Genomic DNA, 18,408 nt, shown 5'->3' with positions numbered 1-18,408 from the left:
AGTTGTTACTAGCCCAAACTAGTCAAAAAAACAAAAATAAGAAGCAGAATGAATGGAACCTCTCAAAATTGTACTTATCAGACGTCAAATCCCCTCATCCCTCCAATGCTGTGGAGAAGAGAAAATCCTTACTAGACAGGGAAATTTGCTTGGTGTTTCCAAGACTTAAGGCCTTCTCCACCGGTCGATCATTATTTATGTACTTCGTATGGAGAAGTCTTTAGTAAGAGAGGGGCCCCTTACTGAGATGATACCCTGGCATTTAGTCAGAATAACTAACATTCAATCTCTGTAAAGTGCAATAGTCCCATCCTAGTCACTTAATGTAAGAGATTTTGTATTTAAGGACTCTTTGAGAGCAATTATTTAGGGAGATTAGACTACAATTAAAAAAGTGGACGCGGGACGATCCAAATAAATTATCTCCCCCACTGGCCATTTTGACAGATTTAATTCGAATTAATATATGAAATCAGAGGATACACAATTATAGGAATTAGATTGTAGGGAGTATACAGTCATTAACGCTGGCCACACAAATAGTATAGAAATCAAATAATAACAAAGCCACAATCCCGACCGTAGTCAAAAGAAAGGGATGTTTTGTACAACTGCCCCCCCAAAAAAGGGACAGACGCAATAAGACAAATTAATTGGCTGTTTCAAGATACAGCCAATTAGAGAAGCGAAGAGAGGAGAAAAAAATATGTATATCAATAAAGCATGTCAACGTGACTTTCAAAGGTCTCGTTGGTGACAACATCTGTATGCACAGTAATTTACAGCATCAGAGCACCGGCAACGATGGCAAGCATGCCACCGGAGACACGGTTGGCGATACCAGCGTTGGTGGTGGGCACGGCGCTCTGGGAAGCAGCCGAGGAGCTGGCGCTAGTCGAGGTAGACTCGGCAGCGCTGGAGCTCTCGGAGGTAGAGGTAGCAGAGGCGGAGGTGCTAGCGACAGTGCTGGAAACGGTGGTCAGAGTGGTGGAGCCGGTGGTGATGGCCGAAGAGCTCGAGGCCGAGATCTCCGAAGTGCTGGTGCCGGTGCTGGTACCGGTGCTGGTACGAGTAGCCGAAGTAGATGACTCGGTAGAGGAGGACTCAGTAGAAGTGGAGGTGGCGGTAGAGCTGGCACTGGAAGAAGAGACAGAAACGGTGGCGCCTTCGACGGTGAAACGACCGATGTAGTTGTAGTCGTTGCTATCATCGTCCGAGACGATTCTAATGGTGTAGTCGGGCTCGGCGGCAAGCTTGGAAGGCACATTCCATGTGTAGCTGCCGTCGTTGGCGAGGTTGGCTGGGACTGTTAGTATCTTATCGGGGGAATATTGAGTCATTCGGACGTATCGCTTACAGGCAATGACAGTGCCGGTGTTACCGTTGAGTACGGCTCCCCACTGCAGGATCAAGCTAACAGTGCCGGTGGTGGTAGGCTCCCATTTCAGGGCGGTAGACTCGCCAGTCGTGAAGGTGTAGCCATCGGTGGGAATGCTAAAGGGGTTAGCCTTGCTGTTCGCCGAGACGACGGCGGCCAAGGCGGCGATAGCGAGGGAGGTAAAGAAGCGCATTATGGCTAGTATATAAATATATATATAAACGGTTGGGAATAACGATAGAATGTCCAAGTGAGAGATTTAGATTAAAAGAGTGAAATCACAAAAGCCTCAAAAGGAGTGGAAGGCGTGTCAAGAGGTAAAACTGGAAGAAAAGGCCGGACATTCGGGATCTCTTTAGTGTTCGCTTTATAACTAAGAGGGCATGTGCCCCATGGATAAGGAGCTAGGCACAGCCCGGCAGAGTCAAAGGGACGAGGAAAAACAAATACAAAGGAAGCAAGGCGAGTGATTGGCCATTGTACATCCCGGAGAGGGCCCGCGAGGGTCCGAAAGAGGGAAAAAGGAAATCTCGAAAGCGTGGCGGTGATCCACGAGTTCTTTGGACCACTAACGGGCATCGTTGTCTCGCTTGGCAGGGAATAGCCTTCTTTGACTGGTTTGAATTGGATGTGACCTTAAATGACGATATCCACTTCGGTCGGCTATAGTCACTTCGACTTCCGGAGATAACTTGCTATTTTAGATAATCCGAGATTTTACCGTTTGGGAAGATAATTTTAGATGTTATTATTGCCCGAAAGGATTATTTGGCTAGAAAGTAAGGATCAAGGATTGAAATAATTCGAATTACTTTGTACATATGATTTTTTTTTCTCTTTGTCGCGTACTATCGGAGCCACGCGATTTGAGGTTCGGTTATTCGTACAAGTTAGAAATCAGGCCAGAGCCCCCCTACGCCTCCGAGCTATGACCCTTTTTTTTTTCCTTTCACTTCCTTGCGCACGAATGTTTCGTAGTTCGTCCAGTTCTGACGCTAATTCATTGGGGTATCATGTGGGGCAACCTTGGAAGTCTTCCTCAATCCAACATATTGTTCTGACCTAGAAAGGCGATCACTTCCATTGCCCGGCGGTCATCGTCTTGCCTCTGTTGGTCCAGCAACTAATCCATGTCAGTACAATTTCAATAGGAGCCGCAAAATCAATAAAAATGGGGCACTCACAGCTTGATAAAGTCCCTTGCGTTTCGTCTCCTTCTCCTTCTTTTCAATAGGCTTTGCCTTTGCCTTTGAGGTTCGTTCAGTGTCCTTTTCATGAAGGAATTTACACTGGTCGCCACGGTTACAGTGCCCATTACGTGCAAAATAACGGCAAACAGTCTTTTTGCCTTCGCGGGGTGGGGGCGGCACTCGCTCTGGTCCCGTGCGACGTGAAGTGACTTGCTCTGGCGCAGAGTCGTCACTGCCAGAGTCGGAGTCGGAATCTGAGCCAGAAGCACTTGAGGAGGTCCAATCACTGGCCCCGTGATCAGATGCGAGCCCCATGCCATCTAAGCCATAGTCGGTGGGGTGCTCAGTCTTGATTGTGTGCTCGGGATTGGAGGACTCGGGCAAGACATCAGGCTCTCCCTGCGCCTCTGTCGCGTGGGCAGCGGGGACGGCTGATTGCGCCGGCTCTGGAACTGGGTCATGACGCTCGACTTTTACTGTTGCCTCTGGCACCGTGGTTTCGGGTTCAGTCCTAATGGTTGGCTCCGGTACCACATTTTCGGGTTCGGTTTTGAGGGCTGGCTCTGAGTCTGGCACTTCGTTTGCAGGTTCAGTTTTGATAACTGGGGCCGGGGCAAGGTCTTGATGCCTGGGTGTGATACCCGTATCTTCGTCTTGAGGGTCCGCATTTAGACTCAAGGCCTCCTTCTGTAGAGCTTCCATTCGGAGACGAGCAGCCTCGGTCTCGGCCATAGCTTTTTGGATTCGTTTCTCCTCTCGTTCAAGGTTGCGCCGAATCTTCTCCCTGCGCTGTGCATTTGTCGTTGCGTCTGCAGCGGGATCTGTCTTGTGTTCGTTTTGCTTTTGGATATGCTCTTTGCGCTTTTCTTGCTGCTCTTTTTGCTTTTGTTGACGGGTTGCCTCGCGAGCTGCCTTTGCCTCCTCCATCGACTTCTTCTTTTCTTCAACCCGAGCTTGAGTAGGGAACTTCTTCCTTCGCTCTGCAATCCAAGCGGCGATATCGGACGGTGTTTGCAACGTAGACGTTTTTCCTTTGTATGAGACCTGAAGTGGTGTTGCGCCTGATCCGCCTTGCGCCAGCTTCGATTCTTCGTCTTCATCAGCCTCTTCTTCGCTTGACTCGTGATCCTCGGTATTAGGGGTCAGTCCAAGTTGGTTGTGCTTCCTCTTTTTTTTCTTTGCCTTTCTGTTGGATGTGGAGTCTGCGGGGGGGGGTGGCTTCGAGGGTAGAGGGTTGCCGAAGCTTGGGACGGCAGGCGCCGCGGGAGTTCGAGGAGCAGTTGATAGAGGTTTGTTGAATGCGGATGAGTGGTCCCGCTTCTGATTATGCTTGGGTTTCGGACCCTGATTGCCATGCGGATGAGGTCGTGGCCCTCGTGCTTGCCCCGGTTGAGTCCCCATGTATGGCGCCGCACCTTGCATCTCATTGCGCCATTGCATGGGGGGCATCATTGCTTGATTGTTTGGTTGATGGCCATGGGGAGGTGCTGGTAAACCTTGCATGTACGTCGGAGTTGCGGGAGGGTAGGGTGTGGAAAGGTTGGGCGTATTGTAGTGTTGATAGTTACCCGGAGCTACCGATTGGGAATATTGTTGAGGTGGGAATGGGGTTGGATTTTGAGGATTCTGAAATGCCGGTGTTTGTCCATGATGGTAGGGTTGGGGAGGCATATAAGGTGCAGTGGGAAGAGGTTGAGGGTATCCGCCATACATTGGTTGCGCGTAGTTGAAACCTGTAGGGGGAAGATATGATGGCGCGCGTCCACTTTCTGCATGATTTCCTCCTCGCCCTCGGTTGCCCTGTCCTCTTCCACGTCCCCTCTGGCCTCCGCCATGTCCACCGCGTCCACCCCAGTTTTGTCCATGTTGAGTCGGGTGAGCCGGCGCCTGGTTAGTTGCCGGCGGCGGGGGCGGGGGAGGGGGGAAAGAAAATCCCTGCGAGCTCATGACGAGAGCCTTTGGCTTTGCTGGAGACTCCAGCACAAACACAAGAATAATCTCGTAAGCTTAGCGTATTAGCGGAGTCAAGGTTGAGATTGAAAGCTTCCGTTCCGGAGTCACGTGAAAGCGGGATTCTAGGCGGAGCACGAAGAATCTCAAGAAGGGTTTTTGATTGCTTCATTGGCAATGGTAAAACAGGAAAAGATATTTGCACCTATTCACTTGGTCACTTCCTAATCACGCCACACTCCTGGTTGCACCTTCCCTACCGCCGCCATGTTTATCCTTGTAAGTTTAAAACAGCCATATATATAAAAAAAACCTTTTCTAACGTTACCAGACCACCATATCGGACTTGATTCAGATCTCGCCCGAGGATTTCTCCAAGTTCAGTGCAGTTGCACTTGAAGACAACATCAATGCAAAATATGCCAATAAAGTGCGCTATTCAAACTTCTTTCTTTCGGGTTCTTAATGCTCATTCTGCCCTTCAGGTCATTCAAAAAATCGGCCTTTGCATCAGCTTCTATGACCTACTTGAATCTTCTGATGGCCTGATTGGCCACGGAACTGGCTTGGTTAATGTCAACGGTAGATGATCCCAGCCCTTTGAGTCTGAGATCTTTATTGACCATTACACAGTAAAATTCCGCATGATTGTCTTCCGACCCTTCAAAGGGGAGATCATGCTGGGGAAGATTGCTAGTGGCACAGAACACGGAATTAAGAGTGCGTTCCCCATACGAAAACTCTGTGTGTTTGTCAAAAGCTAACAAATTCCAGTTGGCCTTGAATTCTTCAATGACATTCTGATCCCTCCCCAAATGCTGATGGAAAAGTCCCGATTGTGAGCTGGTCCTCGCCTCATGTCAAATCCGAAATGCTAATTTGTCTTGCAGTGACTACGCTGAGCAGGTATGGATCTGGGAGAGTGAAGGAGGAACAGAATTCTTCTTCGATGTAGGAGAAGTTGTACGGTTCCGAGTCGAATCAGAAGAGTGGCACGACCAAATCCCCAATGCACCAGATGTTGTGGATGAAACTCCACAGGAGAGACGCCCTCCGTATTCTATTCTTGTTGGTCTCTTTATATCGATCTTGTTAGCTCTCACTGACCATTTTCTAGGGCTCGATGCAAATGGGTGGAACTGGACCCGTCACTTGGTGGTAGGCTGCTACGGACATACTACCATTTGATGTCACATTAGACTGTCTTCTTGTTGGCCTATCGTGGCCCGTTCTCAGCGCCGATACAATTTCTTTTAGAGTCAGACCAGATACCCATACGAATCAATGCCAATGAATATAGAGATAATTGAGTGACCATGTTGTAATGAGCGCCAACTAACAGTGTAAAACTGCTCAATAGAAGACACACATAAGCAACAAACTAATCTAAATTTAATGTAAATAAGCCCCCGCATATACCCTTTTCCTCAAAAGATAACGGACATAAGATACGAGGTCTAAAGCGAAGTGTATAACTATATAGTATCACCAATTTAGGAGATCTGCAATGCGGCAAGTTCCGAACACTCCGACACTCCGAGTCATCGGAGTGTCCCAATGATTCTCCGAGCAGAATTGCCGGCTGCCGGTGGAGTTCCGTCGGTCTCTCGTCCAGTCGCAATCGCGCGATCCACCGTCATCTGCGCCCCAGAGGTTGGTAGTATGTAAAAGATTCTCTTGACGAATTTTTCTTTTTCGGTTGAATTTTTTCAGCACGAAAACATCCAAAAGCAGACATTGAAACTGTTTTTCGCCATCTCCCTTGATTATCAATCAGATTCGCAATCCGAGTCTCATTCCGGTTTCAGACAATCAAGTCATACAAAGAAGCGGTGATCTCATCTTATCGATAAACATATAACTTACCCCTCGCCTCTCTCAATTGCCCCAAAATCATCTTCTCTCTATTCACAATGGGCTCCACGGAAAACGGACACACTGACCGCGGCTTTGGGACACTGGCTGTCCACGCTGGCTCGCCCCATGACCCGGTGACCGGCGCTGTTATTGCTCCGGTAAGCTTATCAATCTAGGGATAATTCAAAGACGGAAGACGGTACTAACAATGCTTTAACTAGATCTCTCTGTCGACCACATATGCCCAGACCAGCGTCGGAAACCCCGTTGGTCTGTACGAGTACACACGGAGCTCCAACCCCAACCGGTTAGTTTATTAGTCCAGAAGTTGGACATGTTGATCAGGTGGACTAACAAACCCCCCCGCAGTGATAACTTCGAGCAAGCCGTTGCCGCTCTCGAGCACGCCAAGTACGCTCTTGCTTTCTCTTCCGGCTCCGCTGCTACTGCCAATATCCTCCAATCCCTTGCTGCTGGCTCGCACGTCGTTTCAGTTTCCGATGTTTACGGTGGTACCCACCGATACTTCACCAAGGTTGCTTCGGCGCACGGTGTCCAGGTCACCTTCACCCCCTCTATTGAGGTGGATGTGGAGCAATTGATCCGCCCCGAGACTAAGCTCATTTGGATTGAGACCCCCTCCAACCCGACTCTTGGCTTGGTGGATATCCGGGCTGTTGCCAACATTGCCCACCAGCACGGTATCCAGGTCGTTGTTGATAACACTTTCATGAGCCCCTACGTCCAGAACCCATTGGACCACGGTGCTGATATTGTTGTTCACTCCGTGACCAAGTACATTAATGGCCACTCCGTGAGTTCTTACTTTCAATCTACATTTCAGCAGCATTTAGCTAACTCTAACTTAGGATGTCCTGATGGGCGTGGCTGCTTTCAGCTCCGAGGCCCTCAAGGAGCGCCTTGGCTTCCTCCAGAACGCCATCGGTGCCGTCCCCTCTGCATTCGACTGCTGGCTCGCTCACCGCGGTCTGAAGACCCTGCACCTGCGCGCGCGCGAGGCCTCCAAGAACGCCACTGTCATCGCTAAGGCCCTTGAGTCCTCTCCTCACGTCATTTCCGTCAACTACCCCGGCATTGACTCCCACCCCCACCGTGCTATTGCCCTCAAGCAGCACCGTGATGGTATGGGCGGTGGTATGCTCAGCTTCCGCATTAAGGGTGGCCAGCAGGCTGCACACGATTTCTGCAAGTTTACTAAGGTTTTTACCCTCGCTGAGAGTCTCGGAGGTGTTGAGAGTCTGTGCGAGGTGCCCTCCAGCATGACCCACGCTGGCATCCCCAAGGAACAGCGCGAGGCCGCCGGTGTCTTCGATGACCTTGTGCGCATGAGCTGTGGCATTGAGGACTCCGTGGACCTCCACGCTGATGTGATGCAGGCTCTCAGCCTGGCTGCTGTGGCCCAGAAGGCTTAAACACAGCTCCTTCTTTAGAGCTCATGTCTTCTGTTTGCATTTAAATATTAAAATAGACAGCGTTAGTTTCTAATCACTTGGATATGACATTACGAACTATAGAATCACCAAATCATATATTTACCATTATTACTGCCCGACCCTAAGACTTTCAAAATAGTGCTTCAATTAATCATCTCCGAAGTTGTATAGTTATATTCTGCCTGTTCTGCCTGAGGCATATACCCGCTTAGTCATTACTCTACCCACTGCAATTTTTTGTATGGAGATCAGATCACAGCGTCTCTGAAGACAAAGCCTTGGAACCGAATTACTGTTTAATCAGCTGGCCCTTGCATTTGAATATACTGTTTTTGTCAGACTAGCACAAATTGTCAGCAACCTGCGAGTCCCAGAAATTCTCATCATCTACAACATCGGGGCCACTTCAGGCAACCCACCTACACAGTATTAGGTGTCTTGGAAGAGGAGACAGTCATCTTATCCAATTGAAAATGGCCTTCAGCTTCGGATTCTCGGGGGATGATATCGACATTGATGACTCGGAGATCAATAATGATTTCTCCGATGCGCCCTCCCAGCAAGTCGTGGGCAATTCTCTTCCTGAGCTTGTGAAAGCGGTTAAACATGATATGAATGAATGGGTAAGTGATCAAGCAAGATAATTCATTTTCAATTATGCGTATTACGCTATTGCTTCTGTTATGAATGTTTGGAGCTGGCAAGTATATTCTAAATCCCAATTCGGGCATACGAGATACTGCCCTCTATCATCGACAAGAGCATGGAAGCATGAATTCATTACTTTGGAATGCATGATACTTGTTCAAGAGAGCCCCAAACTAACCAACATGACAGCTCTCAAATCTTCCCTCTCAAATCTTCTACAATAAGCTCGCAATCAGCGATACGCCTTTGGCCGTCGCTCGTCGAGAGATCTTTGACATTCGCACCCAGCTCATGGCTGAAGATAGCGCAGGTCACGATAATGAAGAACTTATTGCCGGCATTGAAAAGGGCGACATCACGCCCAATTTCTATGAAGGCGGCTTCAAAACCTGGGAATGTGCCTTGGATCTAGCCAAACTCTCCCTCAACGAGGACGTTCTTAATGAATCCTCCGATAGCCCGGCGGACATTCATATAATTGAGGTTCGTAATCATCCGTCTTGTGGGAGATTTTCCCAACATCTAACTGGAGCGAGTGCTAATATGAATGAATAGCTTGGCGCAGGCACAGCAGTCCCATCATTGACGCTATTCGCCCGTCTTCTCAGCCAAGCCGAGCCCGGCCAGAGCCAAAGAAAGACACTCTTCACTTTTGCAGACTACAACTCGGACGTGCTCCGTCTTGTCACGCTCCCGAATCTCCTTCTGACATGGCACAATAGCCGCTCCCAAACGGCTGTCTCAGCCTCCTCAACTGCGCCAGACCAGGACGAGGAGTTGGATATCACGCCTGAGCTGGTTCAAGAATTCAAAGATGATCTTGCTCAGCGTGGGATCTCGGTTGATTTCGTTTCAGGCGCTTGGTCGCCCGAGTTTGTGGATCTGGTCTTTTCGTCCGGAGATAGCGCTCGCAAGACTCTGGTTCTTGCTAGTGAGACCATTTACTCGCCCGCATCGCTGGCGGCGTTTTCCGAGACACTTCTGGCGTTACTGCGCCGGTCGAACACCGTGTCGGCGAAAAGTCGGGCTCTCGTCGCGGCGAAGAAGGTTTATTTCGGAGTTGGTGGTGGTGTTGATGAATTCCTTGCTGTGCTGGGCAATGTCTGTGCCAATGAGCTGGACGTGCAGCAGAAACTGAACGTTCAATCTGAGGGTGTGGGCAGAGTAGTTTTGGAGGTTGTGCCGTCAAGTGGGCCCTAGAGTGAATTCGATAATAAAATGAATATCCAATCTCAACATTCAACGAGTATTCAGCGAGGATCTAGGAGTTAGGTTCAAAAACAAAAGAAAACCCAATTATCAGGTGCTGGATTGAACGTCAAGTCCCAACGTATATGTACATGATTTTTCCTCCACACATGTCTAGTCGACCAAAGAAAAAACGATAACCCCATTTACTCGTAGAGCGACACAACCTTACCGTCCTTCATCCGCGCAACCCGATCCGCCTCAGCCTCCTGGTTCTTGCGCTGGTAGTGAGCCACGACATGGCTCAGGTCGGCCTGCGAACCGGGCGAAACGTTGTATGGGGAGCCGGAGTTCATCATACTAGACAAAAGGAAAAAAAATTACAATTAGCATAACAAGAAAGAAAAGCATTTCCGGAGCAACCAGATGACATACTCGGGCTGTCTGAGGCTAAAACCCTCGGCTGGGCCCTGACTGCCGAGCAAGTGGCGGTCAGAAGCAACCTTCTCCATGATAGCGGTGTGGATAGCGTTGCGTTGCTCGAAGACCTCCTGGGAAGGAGTCCACTTCTCGATGAGGCTGGAGATCCAAGAGGGCGAGCCGGATTCCTCGTTTGACTTGCTAACGTGGTAGAGGATGAAGGCGGAGGCGGCGGAGCCACAGGTGACGTAGAAGCTGCGCTGTTAAGTGGACATGAAATGGTTAGCCAGGTGGTTCGTGGGCCATTGAGACATTTCTTGCCCTGCTTCCAGACTCGGGTCTGGTCGCGGTCGGCGGGGGAAGAGGAGCTTACGCCGAAGCTTTCGTTCACGGGCTCGTGGGCGGCGTGAGAGCCCCAGCGGCGCTGGGTGCGCAGCAGTTGCCGCGTCGAAAGAGCAGATCGTCTGGCAGCGAACATTGTGTGGAGGGAAGCAATTGGTGATGATCGATGACCCTTTGGGGAGCGATGATAGGGCGAGATGGAAAGCGAAAGTCGATGACACGTGATGTCCGTATTGGGTTTAGGGTAATCTTCTATTCTGGTAGAGCGCGTTAGACAACATCTCGAGCTATTAGTTAGTTACTACATGTAATCTATTATTATATATTATATAGAATGATAGTTGGATAGAATTGTTTTTTTTCTTGGAACTAGAATAGACGCGATATTTTCGTTCTCATATATCTTTTGGAGATTCGAGGGTCAAGTGTAGGGTTAACCCACGCAAATATTTAGTATCACACTGCAAGACTCCTAATTGATAGCGACTGTAGTATTCCGTACTACCCTGCACAATGTACAATGTACAATGTACAGATAAAAATAAAATTCCAAAATTAAAGTGCAGCCCGATCTACTTGGCATACACAGTAGACAATCATATTATGTCCAATATACTGACATGTTAGAAACCTCATCTAGTAATATATGTGTTGTCCGATACCAGCCTCACTATTTGTCAAGGCTAACGACCCTAATTGGGTGAGATACGTCCTTTTGATATATCGCCTCGTTTTAATTCCCACATATTAGTGCCTGGTTCTCAATTGAACATGTCAGTCAAGTTTCCCCACTAATGCCTTGAATCGCCCGAACCCACAGTTTGATGCCCAATGTCATGGCGTCTCCCAACTGGTCTCGCTTCGGTTCAGAATGGAATATGGGTGGATTCGGATCTTCTTTGTGCCCTCAATCATTCGATAATTTCTGGTTCTCGCGTCTAATTGATGGCCCTCTCGCACATTGGGGGGTGTGGATGGGTATCAACACGCTAAGGGTCGGTCCGCTATTGTGCCCAGACAACGTTGGGATACTAATTTTTGAGAGATATTTTTTGAAATTCTTTCGGGTTCAGCTTTTTCTTTCCTTTTTTAATTTCCTAAGTCATTTGGTCTTATCCCAAAAATATCTACATTGTTTTCGTGGATCTTCATTCGTGCCCACTCTCCCAGTCAAAGAGAGAGGTTTCAGGTCTCTGCCCGATCAAAGTCACTTCGGCTTACGCTTCCTAACTATTTCAAAGTCTTAATACTTGTCAACTATAGTCAACTTTTGGGCTATATCTTGAGGTATCGCCACAGGGCTGGTTGCAAATGTACAGTGCAGTCATCCCCATATGATCGGAACTATCACTCATGCTCCATTTAGTACATTGATCCTATTGGTAACACGTCTCTCAGAGGCAAGAAGTCTTGGGCACGCATCACTCTACCGCAATGGCCGCGGGCAGCAAGAAGACTAAGGCCAAAGACAAGAATGGCAAGGCATCCACCAAGAAGGTTAAGAAGGGGAAGAGCCCAGAGGTCACAGAGACTCAGACAACTACGACAACTCCTGCTCCTGGCAGCCCTGAACTCACGGCGCAGGAACCAGAGCAAGTAAAAGACCAACCTGCTGTTGACAATACAGATGTCGAAGTAAAGACACCACTTCCTGTATCAGCGTACGAGGTATTCGACGACGACGCTACACCTCAAGACAGTTCCAACCCTGTCGCAGAACAAGAACCACCTGTACTTGACAACCCCGTATCAGCATACGAGGTATTTGACGACGAGGCTACACCTCAAGACAGCTCCAACCCTGTCACAGAACAAGAAACACCTGTACTCGACAATCCTGTATCGGCATCCGAGCTACCTGACGACAACACTACACCCCAAGCCGTCCCCGACCCTGTCGCGGATCCAAAATCACCTGTACTCGACGCCCCCGTATCATCATACGAGGTTTTTGGCGACAACACTACACCCCAAGACATCCCCGACCCTGTCGTGGATCAATCATCACCTGTAGTTGACAAGCCTGTTGACGAAGCACTGCCCTTGGACGCACTACCCTTGGACGAGCCAAGCTCGACTCAGCCTCCAACCGAGGACCCTGAAGTCAAAGGGCCGCCCGTGGAAGAAGCAAGCTCGACTCAGCCTCCCATCGAGGACACTGAGATTAAAGAGCCGCCCGTGGAAGAAGCAAGTTTGGTTCAGTCTCCCATCGAGGACACTGAGATTAAAGAGCCGCCCGTGGAAGAAGCAAGTTTGGTTCAGCCTCCCATCGAGGACTCTGAAGCAAAGGAACCATTGGATGACCATAACAAGCAAGATCAACCCAATCAAGTCGAACCCTCTGAAGAGAAGACTGTAGTCTCATCACCACCGGCTGATCCATTCTCCCCTGTGGCTGCTTGTGTGCCCTTGCCTTCACCATCCTTGACTGAAGCACGGTACATGTCAAGTCCTTCCCAGGACAACCAACTTTATTACGCTGGACAATCAGCGTATTCACCTTACGCCTCACCCGTCCCCTACTCGGTACCAGCACCTTACGCGTCGCCAAGCGCCTACGCTTCGCCAAACCCATACGCTTCACCAAACCCATACGCCTCGCCAGTGCCGTACGCTGCCTCCCCGGTGCCTTACGCTTCACCAAACGCCTACTCCTCTCCGGTACCCTACGCATCACCTGCGCTCCACGCCCCGGTGCCGTACGCTAGTTCCCAGGTGCCTTACACTTCATCTACACCTTACGCTGGCTCTCCGGTACCTTACGCCTCACCGGTGCCTTACGCATCACCAGTAGCTCACACTGCGTCACCGGTACCCAAAGTCAGCAGCCCTCTTGCACGTTCCCACTACCCTCAAATGTCTCCAACTATATCACCAACTGCAACTCCCCCACCTCAAAATCCACCAGCTGCACCGATGGCTCCTTCAGAAGCGCCTTCCATGGCCCAAAATGGACATGGACCGTATGCTCTCCAATCTCCTGTCATGAGCTCTGCCGGAATGGTACCTCCTTACGGGCATTACTCTCCTCATCATCAATCGGAGGCCCATTATATGAACCGGGGCTACAGCATCCCAGATCCATCATATGCAGCATCATACCAGGCCCTTCAAAACCTGTCCATGGGCAATGGCCATCCCCCTGAGAGTGGGTCTCCCCCAGAAAACGACGGTGAGCACATTGAGCTTCTTCAGCGCATCCAGTCAGCCATTCCAGACATCAACCGTCTTCTTCATGGGTTCCGCAACACCCACAGCAAGCTCTCAAACCGGGAGGCTGAGATGAAGCACATTGGAAGCCAGCACGACCAAGCTCTGATGCACAAGGACTACTACATTGAAGCTCTGCAAGCTCAAATGAAGAAGACCGCCAATGAAAGCGCTGAAGAAGACGCCAAGTTGAAGCATACCATCAGTGAACTGCGTCTCGAACTCGGAGATCTGCAAGAGAAGCAGAAGGACCTTGAAGATGGCCTAGCTGTCCACCAGAAGTCCAACGAGGAGCTTTCTGAAACAAAGGTCGAACTCGAGGCACAAATCAACCAGCTCAACGAGAGCATCAAGGAGTCAAAGGAAGCCCACGAGAAAGAGTTAGAGGCTCAGAAGGAGGAACAGGAAAAGGCTCTTGTGGCACAGAAGGAGGAGCTCACTGAATTGTTTGAGGAGATCAAGGCCGAGGATGAGAAATCGGCAGCCGAGAATCTGGAGACTCGTGAGCGCGAACTCCGCAGTGCACACGAAGCCAGCCAAGGCGAATGGGAGAAGGAGAAGACCCAATTGCAGGAATCCTTCGAAACCCAGCGCACCGAGCTGGAGGCCACCAAGACAGAAGTGACATCCCAGATCGCTGCTTTGGAATCCAAGGAGACCGAGTTGCAAGCCCGACTCACCGAACTCACATCGACACGTGAGGAATTGGCAGCCAAGCTGACAGAGCTGGAAGAAACCCACCAGAAGAACGCCCAAGAGTCGGAAGAACTTCGACAAGGCCATGCTGGTGAATTGGACTCCTTACGACAATCTCACGACGAACAACTCGCTGCTGCTGCCAAAGAATTGGACGAGAAGATCTCAGCCCTGGAAGCTCATTTCAATGAGAAAGAGCAGCTTTGGACCGCGGAGCGCGCTGCCTTGGAGCACCAACTCTCCGAGAAAAATAGCGAACTTTCCAGTGCTGAGCGAGAGAAGGAGAGGCTGGAAGGAGACAATATTGTCAAGGAGCAGCATCTTCAGCGTGCGGTGGAGGGCATGCGAATGACTATCGATAACCTGGGCTCGGATTGCGACAGGCTGAAAAAGACACTGTCCAGCCTGGGAGAGGCCACAGACCTCAGAAACACCAAGGGCGATCAATTCTTGTAAGTGAGCCTTTGATGCCCTATGGATTTGCTATTTTGTCTTTTTCTTCTTCTTCTTCTTCTTCTTCTTTTGGTTTTCGTCTTTCTCCTAAAGACAAGTCATTCATTCTCGATATTTCCTTTGTTTGAACTGCATCAGCGTACAGCGGACATACATTCTCTTATAGACTCATGTTGATAACGATAAATGGACACGATCTAATAAACACTTTCATCTTTAGCTTGGACTGCTTCACAGAGCTCTCACAGCTCATCCACAATCTATCCAAAGAGCATTTCGGATATCTCCCCATCGATCCCCCCAAAGACATTCTTTCCAAGATTCCATCCGAACTTCCACCTTTCCTTGACAATACCCCAGCCTCACGCGAACTCCGATGTGCCTATATCCAACACATCATCTCAAAAACCCTAACCTTCCGAGTCTTCCAACCCTTCCTCTTCACCCTGGGCCGACGATACGACAAAGCCGACACCTTCTTCCAGATGCTATCCATGGATATCCGACGCAAGTCCGTCCGGCGCGAGGCATTCTGGCGCCAGCAGACGCTGAAAGCAGCCTACACGACCTCAGACGCAAAGCAATCAATCAACGTAGCCGCAGCAGTCATCGTCGACGAAATCATCGACCACATCAAGCACTTCGCCGATCCCAAGCACCTCGACTCCCTCCTAATCGGCGTCCGAAAGATCGTCAAGCTCGCTGCTGAGACATGGAGACACGCACGCGTTGAACGCGAGCTCGTCCTCGCCAATTTCCCCGCCCCGGATGCAGAGAGCGTCTCGAATGAGGGCTGGCTGGAGTATGCCGCCAACAAGGATCAGAAACACACTCCATCAAACGAGCCTACTCGCCATGTCGTGCTGCGCACCTTCCCGCGTATTACGCGCGAGGCTGCTCACGAGGACTTTGCTAGCGATGAAGAGAAAGCTTCTCCGTGTGTTTACTCGCAGGGTGTTGTGCTGTACTCCGATTCACCGGTCATTATGGGTCGGCTTCAGGAGTTTGCTAAGAAGTCTAATGATTCGCTGGTCACTGATTCGCCTCCTAAGACGCCCTTGGGCACTAGGGGTATCGAGAAGTTGGCACCGATTGATGTTTCCTCTCCGAAGGTTATGACTGTTCGGTCGGCTCCTACGAGTCCAGGTACGAAGGGTCAGTTTATGAGGATGTGATTTTGGTTTTGGTGACTTCGATGTGTTGTTTCTATAGCGCCTGAGCCATTTTTCATTTGTTTTTTCTTATGTTGTTCCTTTGTACTTTCATCATTTGTTTTACCGCCCATCTGTTGTGAGATTTTATTGGGAACGTTTCAGCGGATTTCGATTTGATTATTCTTATGTTGTCTTTATATTTGAGTATTTATAGCTTTGTTTGAAGATTGTATGTAAACAGCAACAATGTTAGTGAGTTAGAGAGAGAATAAGACCACTTTGTACCTGCATCACTCCAATATATATATCGCACATCATGCATCATATTTAAACCATGAACCAAATAGCTTCAAATACATCATGAGTTACAAAGGAAATCAGGTAAATTTAGCATCTGTTAGTCTATAGGGCTAGAATCAGGACGATGCTATTACGATAACAACATTTCCATCTCAGTCCTTGTGATCCTTTCGCCTTCGTAGCAACCATACTCTCACGCAACTTTGTAGGGGAACAGAAGCATCCTAATGATTCCCTATAGGACTAGTTATATCTCCTATATATATATACTTATATATTCTAGACGACTTCTTCTAGAATTTCATTTAAGGGATTGAAACCTCTGGTCTTCTATATAGGGCTTACTATAAACCAAGTAGAGGGTAACACCAGCCTTATATCTATCTGTAACCCTATCATAATTTACTTTTCACCGGTTTTCGACACATTTTATGCATTCAATTCTGGTAAGCTATAGCACAAAGGGGAGCAATGCATCGCCAGCGACATGCATCCCCTAGATGAGTTGAATGGAGCTATTTGGCAATGAACAAAACCAGAGATTGAAGAATCCAACTGATACCCGCGCAGATCGATCCCCCAGCACAGTATCCAGACATCTCACCTCTTAGATCTGGCTGACATGGTCAGCAACAGCGCACTTCCAGTCGTCGGTGCCATAGTAGACGGTGTAGTCGTCATTGGGAGAGGCACCGGAGGACAGCTGCTCGCCATACTGCCAGAAGAGATCACCAGCGTTGGTAGCCAGGGCGGTCTTCTGCCACTTCAGCGAGGCTGAGCAGTGGTCGTTCTTGATACCATATTCCTCGAACAGGCAAGGCTTTCCAGCGGCGTCGCAGATCTTGGCATGGGCCTCGATCCACTCGTTGCCCCAGGAGTTATCGGTGATACCCCCTAGGATGGGTTAGCATGCTGTGTGTTTAGAATTCTAGGAGGTTATTCTTACAGTCGGCCACGTAGAGGTGGTACACTCCAAAGTCAATATCAGGAGCCGCAAGGTTCTTGGCGAAGTCGTTGCCTTCGGAGGTACCGTAAGGGTAAGAACCATCCGATCCGACAGTTAGGCCCATGCCCTCTATATTACTAGTTAGAATATATCAACGGTTTTGCGTATATCGGGAATACAAACCTTCACCGGTAGTAACCATGTGGTTAGAATCAAGGGACTTGATGTAGGAAGAAGTCTTGGCTACCCAGTTGGCGATGATGTCGGTGTCGCAGCCCGAGCAGCGAGGCTCATTAGCCAACTCCCACGCAAAGACGGCAGAGGAAGTCTTGTAGCGAGAGACAACGGCCTTGATGTACGCCTGGTACACGCTCTGGATCTTCGCATCGGTGTACCATTCCGTCTTGCTGCCACCGTAGGCATTGACGTAGGCATTCATGCCACCATAATCATTCCAGGAATTCACAAAGGGAATGATAAGCTTGATGCCGTACTTCTCGGCAGCGGAGACAACGTAATCAAGACGCTTCAGACCATCAGCACCAGTGTTGATGGTAGTAGTACCGGTGGCCTTGTCATGGAGCTGGAAGTAGACAGTACCAGCCGCCGGGACAGTGTTCACATCGTTGAAACCCCAAACTCGAAGAATCTTGAGACCGGACTCCTTCAGGTTTTTGAAGACGGAGTCGACATCCGCATCGTTGGTCAGGAATGGCAGCCAGTACGAGTTCGTTCCAGCGAAGTACTTGGTCTCGCCATCAATGTTGAACTTACGACCATCCACCTTGGCAAAAGAGCTGCGGCTAGTGGCGTGAACAGTGCCCAGAGGAGTGGACGAAACTGCAGACGAAGCTGGAGACACGGTAGGTGTAGGCCGTCCGATTGCAGAAATAGCAGTCGAGAAAGTTGTTACTGCGGCCGAGCTAGTTAAAGCCAAGCCAGACGAAGCCGAGCTAGACGAAGCCGAGCTAAGCTGCGCGGAAGCTGCTCCTACCGCGGAGAGAATAACGAGGGAAGAGACGGAACGCATTCTGTATTACAAAAGAACGACGAAGAGTGAGAAGGTTGTAGAGAATGTTGTTGATCTGGATATGACTGGAATTGAAGGCATTGCGAGCTACTTTATACCTCCATCTGGACGGAGACTATCCTATTGTTGATCTCTATAATTCCAAGGCTTCACAAGGACCCCTTGAAACCCTAGTTCAATAATTTTTCAGAA

General features: G+C 49.4%; 8 protein-coding genes across 8 annotated transcripts; 4 read left to right on the top strand and 4 right to left on the bottom strand.

Moving 5' to 3' along the window:
- Positions 1 to 484: 484 nt before the first annotated feature.
- On the bottom strand, positions 485 to 1,780 carry N7455_004943 (GPI anchored serine-threonine rich family protein). Its single transcript, XM_040961369.2, has 2 exons — positions 1,358 to 1,780; positions 485 to 1,300 (listed from the first exon to the last, which is right to left on the bottom strand). Exons 1-2 carry the CDS (start codon positions 1,569 to 1,571, stop codon positions 780 to 782), a joined length of 735 nt encoding a protein of 244 aa, XP_040808195.2. The 5' UTR covers positions 1,572 to 1,780; the 3' UTR covers positions 485 to 779.
- Positions 1,781 to 2,417: 637 nt separating this feature from the next.
- Positions 2,418 to 4,515, bottom strand: N7455_004942 (CCCH zinc finger protein; the record flags this gene model as incomplete). Its single annotated transcript, XM_040961354.2, has 2 exons — positions 2,418 to 2,501; positions 2,563 to 4,515. 2 exons carry the CDS (start codon positions 4,513 to 4,515, stop codon positions 2,418 to 2,420), a joined length of 2,037 nt encoding a protein of 678 aa, XP_040808171.2.
- Positions 4,516 to 4,785: 270 nt separating this feature from the next.
- Positions 4,786 to 5,680, top strand: N7455_004941 (DNA-directed RNA polymerase III subunit RPC25; the record flags this gene model as incomplete). Its single annotated transcript, XM_040961375.2, has 7 exons — positions 4,786 to 4,797; positions 4,850 to 4,948; positions 5,004 to 5,100; positions 5,152 to 5,238; positions 5,293 to 5,356; positions 5,409 to 5,586; positions 5,636 to 5,680. The coding sequence occupies 7 exons, from the start codon at positions 4,786 to 4,788 to the stop codon at positions 5,678 to 5,680; spliced, it is 582 nt and encodes a 193-aa protein (XP_040808164.2).
- A 751-nt stretch (positions 5,681 to 6,431) lies between these two features.
- Positions 6,432 to 7,808, top strand: N7455_004940 (cystathionine gamma-lyase CYS3; the record flags this gene model as incomplete). The annotated part of the gene is made up of 4 exons (XM_040961377.2): positions 6,432 to 6,533; positions 6,597 to 6,682; positions 6,745 to 7,189; positions 7,245 to 7,808. 4 exons carry the CDS (start codon positions 6,432 to 6,434, stop codon positions 7,806 to 7,808), a joined length of 1,197 nt encoding a protein of 398 aa, XP_040808180.1.
- A 444-nt stretch (positions 7,809 to 8,252) lies between these two features.
- On the top strand, positions 8,253 to 9,677 carry N7455_004939 (protein-histidine N-methyltransferase; the record flags this gene model as incomplete). The annotated part of the gene is made up of 3 exons (XM_040961358.2): positions 8,253 to 8,452; positions 8,667 to 8,960; positions 9,033 to 9,677. Exons 1-3 carry the CDS (start codon positions 8,303 to 8,305, stop codon positions 9,675 to 9,677), a joined length of 1,089 nt encoding a protein of 362 aa, XP_040808169.1. The 5' UTR covers positions 8,253 to 8,302.
- A 56-nt stretch (positions 9,678 to 9,733) lies between these two features.
- On the bottom strand, positions 9,734 to 10,712 carry N7455_004938 (putative NADH-ubiquinone oxidoreductase 178 kDa subunit). The gene is made up of 3 exons (XM_040961385.2): positions 10,459 to 10,712; positions 10,101 to 10,345; positions 9,734 to 10,025 (listed from the first exon to the last, which is right to left on the bottom strand). Exons 1-3 carry the CDS (start codon positions 10,561 to 10,563, stop codon positions 9,872 to 9,874), a joined length of 504 nt encoding a protein of 167 aa, XP_040808189.2. The 5' UTR covers positions 10,564 to 10,712; the 3' UTR covers positions 9,734 to 9,871.
- A 1,149-nt stretch (positions 10,713 to 11,861) lies between these two features.
- Positions 11,862 to 15,961, top strand: N7455_004937 (uncharacterized protein; the record flags this gene model as incomplete). The annotated part of the gene is made up of 2 exons (XM_040961380.2): positions 11,862 to 14,785; positions 15,007 to 15,961. 2 exons carry the CDS (start codon positions 11,862 to 11,864, stop codon positions 15,959 to 15,961), a joined length of 3,879 nt encoding a protein of 1,292 aa, XP_040808178.2.
- An 886-nt stretch (positions 15,962 to 16,847) lies between these two features.
- On the bottom strand, positions 16,848 to 18,216 carry manF (putative endo-1,4-beta-mannosidase; the record flags this gene model as incomplete). The annotated part of the gene is made up of 3 exons (XM_040961387.2): positions 16,848 to 17,134; positions 17,187 to 17,315; positions 17,370 to 18,216. The coding sequence occupies 3 exons, from the start codon at positions 18,214 to 18,216 to the stop codon at positions 16,848 to 16,850; spliced, it is 1,263 nt and encodes a 420-aa protein (XP_040808185.2).
- Positions 18,217 to 18,408: the final 192 nt, after the last annotated feature.

The sequence above is a fragment of the Penicillium solitum genome, assembly GCF_028829755.1.
Source record: "Penicillium solitum strain IBT 25940 chromosome Unknown utg000003l_segment0_segment0, whole genome shotgun sequence".
In the NCBI taxonomy this organism is placed as follows: Eukaryota; Fungi; Ascomycota; class Eurotiomycetes; order Eurotiales; family Aspergillaceae; genus Penicillium; species Penicillium solitum.
The sequence above is the reverse complement of the archived record's forward strand: the minus strand, read 5'-3'. Positions and strand labels throughout refer to the sequence as shown.

Coding starts and splice junctions, on each gene's coding strand:
- N7455_004943 (XM_040961369.2), bottom strand. CDS start 1,571: ATGCGCTTCTTTACCTCCCTCGCTATCGCCGCCTTGGCCGCCGTCGTC. Junction 1,301..1,357: donor CACCGGCACTGTCATTGCCT/GTAAGCGATACG, acceptor TAACAGTCCCAG/CCAACCTCGCCAACGACGGC.
- N7455_004938 (XM_040961385.2), bottom strand. CDS start 10,563: ATGTTCGCTGCCAGACGATCTGCTCTTTCGACGCGGCAACTGCTGCGC. Junction 10,346..10,458: donor CCGTGAACGAAAGCTTCGGC/GTAAGCTCCTCT, acceptor TCCACTTAACAG/CGCAGCTTCTACGTCACCTG. Junction 10,026..10,100: donor TTTAGCCTCAGACAGCCCGA/GTATGTCATCTG, acceptor CCTTTTGTCTAG/TATGATGAACTCCGGCTCCC.